The sequence below is a fragment of the Pinus tabuliformis genome, chromosome 1_1 (genome assembly GCF_031772625.1).
Source record: "Pinus tabuliformis cultivar Carrire ecotype Pingquan chromosome 1_1, CPIR1, whole genome shotgun sequence".
NCBI lineage: Eukaryota > Viridiplantae > Streptophyta > Pinopsida > Pinales > Pinaceae > Pinus > Pinus tabuliformis.
The window spans coordinates 641,709,687-641,714,291 of NC_142297.1; the positions used below are offsets into that span (position 1 = coordinate 641,709,687).

The window sequence follows — 4,605 nt, forward strand, 5'->3', positions numbered from 1 at the left end:
CCTATCGCAGGTGGCCTGGTCCCTTTATATTTTCCTCATATTCAAAAATATGTAAAAACACTGAAAGCACATGAAAATTGGCCTTTGGCGGACCTAAAGATATATATATTTTCATTCTTGAACCTTTTTGGGTCTAGGACTTATGGCTATCGGCGCTATTTTGTGCTCCCTTTGTATTTCGTTATATGCTTAAAAAGCTCTAAAAACACGTGAAAATTGCCTTCGACGAACTTTAAATATTATATATTTCACTTCCTGTCATACAACGAAAATACAAGAAATACATTAAAAACGACCTTCCTGTGGACCTGAAATATTATGCGATATTGTTTAGAACCCCGTCGGGTCCAATTATCGGGTCACACCCATATATATGTAAAGGCCCCGCCCCTTAGTTAGCGCCAATAGCGATATAGCGATGCGACTTGTCGCAATCGCATATCACCCAAGCCAGAGGTCCTTTAAATAACAATGCGTATGTCCCCACCGATTGCGATTTCGCGACGCGATGTGGGTCACCGATCTGCGCGCACTTGATCTACGGTCCACATTGCATCGTTGATTGCCATTACTCTGTGTACTTACTCCGCCTGCTTCCTCTACTAATTGTGACTCGCCAATCCGATCATCAGAGATCATTGATCAGGGGTGTCCTCTGCCCAACCTTAAGTCATCCTCTCTGCTTGGACGATTGTGATTTGCCGCTTGGATCTAGGCCATTGATCAGCCAGATCTAATGGCTGCTGTGCGTTGCCATGTGTATGCCTGCGATACTTTTTTTTTACTGTTTTGGAGCGTTTTAGCCTGTCGATAATGTTTTTCCACCCTTCCAAGGGCTCTCGGCATGTGATGGTTTCACTCTTTGGATGATCTTAATAAGATTTTAAAGACTTCAAGAGTAAATATGGATCCATTAGCATGATTTTGCTGGTTTATGGAGACCTTTCAAGAGCATATTTGGATCCAATTTTGGGCCATTTGCCCACAAGGCTAACATGTTCTATGAAATGTTGGTATAAAGGGAGGTGGTTTAAGGATGACCACCAACATTGGAATGCTTAGTGCAGTTCCCAGAACTCTTCCAAGTCTGGCAAGAAGCTGAGGTCTCTTGCTAGAGGAAGTGCTCCTGATGTTTTGAAGAGGGAAACCTTCAACCATGAAAGGGAGGTCTTACCCCACATAAAAATGGATAACCTTAGCCTAAAAAGGGAGGTCTCAACCTGTGATGGTTTAAGGATGACCAAAAACTCTGGAATGATTAATGCAATTCCGGGAACTCTTCCAAAATTGGCAAGAAGATGAAGTCTTCTGCCAGAGGAAGTGTCCTCAATTCTTTGAAGAGGCATCACCAACTAAAGGCATGCTCAGGGGAATCTTTGTCTCTGGCTACAACTCTGAATGTGGTATGGCAGGTTGTGGCTCAGGCTCGCTTGATGTGGCTTTGAAGCTTGTAGATGACCATCATTCCCCACTTGTCAGATACAAGGTGAGATGATGGAGGAAATTCAACTGTAAGATTGTTCAATATTCGTGAACAAATCCTGTTGTATGAGCGAAATATCTTCTTGGCTGTTGAAGCCCATTACCAAGAAGCGATCCATCTAAGATGAATCTTTGTTGTTGTAGGAGCTTTGTTTTTGAAGCATCTATTTAAAGAATGACTGGTTTTATGACAGTGCTTATGTGGATGAAGATCAAAATAGTGATCTTTCATATGGCCAACTCGGTCACAGTGTTGGAATTTCACAATCTATTGTTGTTGCCGTGGAAGAGGGGCAGAATCTGGAACGGCTGAAGGTGAACTTTCATGAAGGAATCCAACACTCTGGAACTGGATGGGTTTGAGTAATCTAGAATGTGAAAGGAAACCTACGTATCATATCCAAGTCCGTTTTGCACTTGTTATGGAAAAGCTCTTCCCAAGGTCTGATGATTGGCTTTGGAAGTGTAGGTTGGACTTCTAAATCTGCATTCACATCTACTCTTGAATTAGCCTCAACTTTACTGACTTGATTAGTTTCTACATGTTGATGGGAGTCAATTTCTGACTCAAAAAGAGAATTGTTCTGAATAGAAACAAGTTCAAATCATGACTATACTTTTGTAACTCCTCTTGATGTAGCTGTGATTCAAGCTGCAAAAAATCAATCTATTCTTGTGCATATTGTAGACATGTCTGAATTTCTAAGAGAGAGCCTTTGTTGATGTGTACCTTCCCATTAGTAGTGGAATGTATCAAGGTATTTAATAAATCTAATACATCACTAATTAAAGCCATTTTCACTTACAACAAAAGAGTATTTAAGCAACTCTGGCTTTTTTTTTTTTAAGCTAGAGAAAAATGGAAATTAATAGAGTGGCTTGTTTTCTTTACAAAATTAATCACTATGAGCAAACTTGCGGCACATCAAGAAATCTGTTGGCTATTTTCAATAATTTAAATCACCCTACATCAAAAAATACAAATGTGCAAAAGATTAAGCTGCTCCAGATTAACAATATGCTCTTGGAAATAACTAGAAAAGAAAACTTCTCCAGCAAGCACCACTAATAGTTATAAACTTATCGATATTCATCTTCAATATTGCAGAAACCAGCCGTCAAGTCTTCATATAATTTACTAAACTTTTGTACCAAGGCAAGCTCTCCTTCTACAGGATCTTCAAACTTTTGAGACACTAATTTGTAAATAAGGTCTCCTAAGCGTTGTTTTTATTATATTGTAAGTAATCTTCTGCCCATCAGTACCAGCTCCTCTTTCTATAGCTTGATTAGCTAATGTATTGAAATGGATAATGTTTGGCATTATACACACAGGCTTGTAAAATCAGCAGAATCTATCATACTAAGTAAGTGCATTTTGAGCTAGATAGTCTTTCGTCACAAGTTTTGCAGTCTCCAGAAAATTTTTATCAGTTTCTGCTAAAGAATCTTTGCCAACAAGTTGCACAATTTCATTCAGATCATCCTCTCATTGCAAGACTTCATGAGCTTTGATCCTAATAGAAATAAAATATGGGTCAAATTTCTCATAGAAATATTCTAATGCCTTTGTATATTTTGAGTATGAAATAAGCCAGTTGACAGAGGAAAGGAGTATCACAGAAAGATATACATCATGGGTGCCAAGTGCAACTGTAGTTGCTTTGGTTCTGGTTGAGATTCAAAGGGCGGAAAAATGATAAACAGTCTTAGAAGCCAGGTCCTTCCTCAAAATATGTTGTCGAGTCATCTCCTCATTTGCTTCGCCTCAACTTCTTCTTGGGAAATCTTGTTTGGAGCCAATTCTTGAGTACAAGCTTTTGATTCGTGTGGCTTCAGGAAAATCTTGGCATCGCACGGCTTAAAACTGATTTCCTTAAGGTCTAAGCAAAGAGTGCTCAGATTAGCGCCCCATGCTACCCTCACCTCAGAGTAGTCGTAGAAACCGTGGAAGCCAGTGCTTAAGAGGTACCAGACTCGATTGTTGTACTCGGATAATGCCAGCTCTTATGAAGATTAATCTGTTGAACACCAAAGCTTCGGCCAGGATGAACGATGCATCGAGTAAACCTGTGATGGTCAAATCAAAGCTCAAGAGGATTTTTGAACGGCAATTTCAAGGAGTTTTGAGGAATTCCTGTGTTGAAAACCCCCCTTCCCAAGCCCTTTCACGCGTATTTCCCGATCCTCGTCCTCCTGGAGAATCATCAGGGCTGCATGATAACAACAACAACACTAATGACAATAATTTGAATGTCCCTAGAATAGCAAGCAATTATTTTGGCGGCAGTGGTAGCTATCACGAGCCGAGCTCTCTCTGTCTGACGGAAATGGTCTACGACTTCATGGAAAATGGGGGTAAAAACTCAGACTGTGGCCATGCTCGCTGTAATTGGTTCAATGGACTTTACAGTGGAGATGGAAATGGAGACAGTGGAGACGATCCTAAATCTGCTTTTGCACCAGGCGAAGTCTGTGATATTCTTAAGAGTATTGTACCCTGTGCTAGTGTATGGGAGAGGAACCTTTTTGTCGGATGTTTCCAAGCTTGTAGAAGCAGTGAGTCATGAAGGAAATATTGTTTGCAAGGACACAGAGGAGTTGTATGGCGTAGCACGGAGGAATGAAGTGGTAGCACTGGGAGAGGAGTCGAACGGATTTATGGTGTGGCCGCGAAGGGGAGAGCGGATGTAGGTGCGATTGTTGGCATCCACAGCAAGGCCAAAGTGGGTATATACCACTAAGGGGTGTGAGGGAGCATTCAAAACCGATCGAGATTTCATGCCTCTTTCACCCCACCACAATTATGCAAAGGAGAGGCAACAATTTCTAACAGACAACAAATTAATGGAGTGCTATGCACAAGCGCACAGTGAGGAATAAAATGCTCAAGTTCTCACAAGAAGAAGAAAGGGAAGAACTAACATGAGAGATGTCGCAAAATCAATATGAAACTACCACGCTCATTCCACCAACAGAGAAACTACCGAGGATAGCTCTGAGGAGGTTTCAGGCCTTACACACTGACAACGAAACGACCACCGACATACTATTCGAGTAGGCACAAAAACTGAGAGGTAAATAAATGCAATCAAGAAGGACTAACATTGAAGGAAGAGCATT

The 4,605-nt window shown here is 40.9% G+C and overlaps 1 protein-coding gene across 1 annotated transcript; it reads left to right on the top strand.

Annotated features, from left to right (window-relative positions):
* Positions 1-3,479: 3,479 nt before the first annotated feature.
* LOC149214975 (uncharacterized) lies at positions 3,480-4,052 on the top strand. The gene has a single exon (XM_089389574.1). It carries the CDS (start codon positions 3,480-3,482, stop codon positions 4,050-4,052), a length of 573 nt encoding a protein of 190 aa, XP_089245700.1.
* The last annotated feature ends 553 nt before the right edge of the window (positions 4,053-4,605 follow it).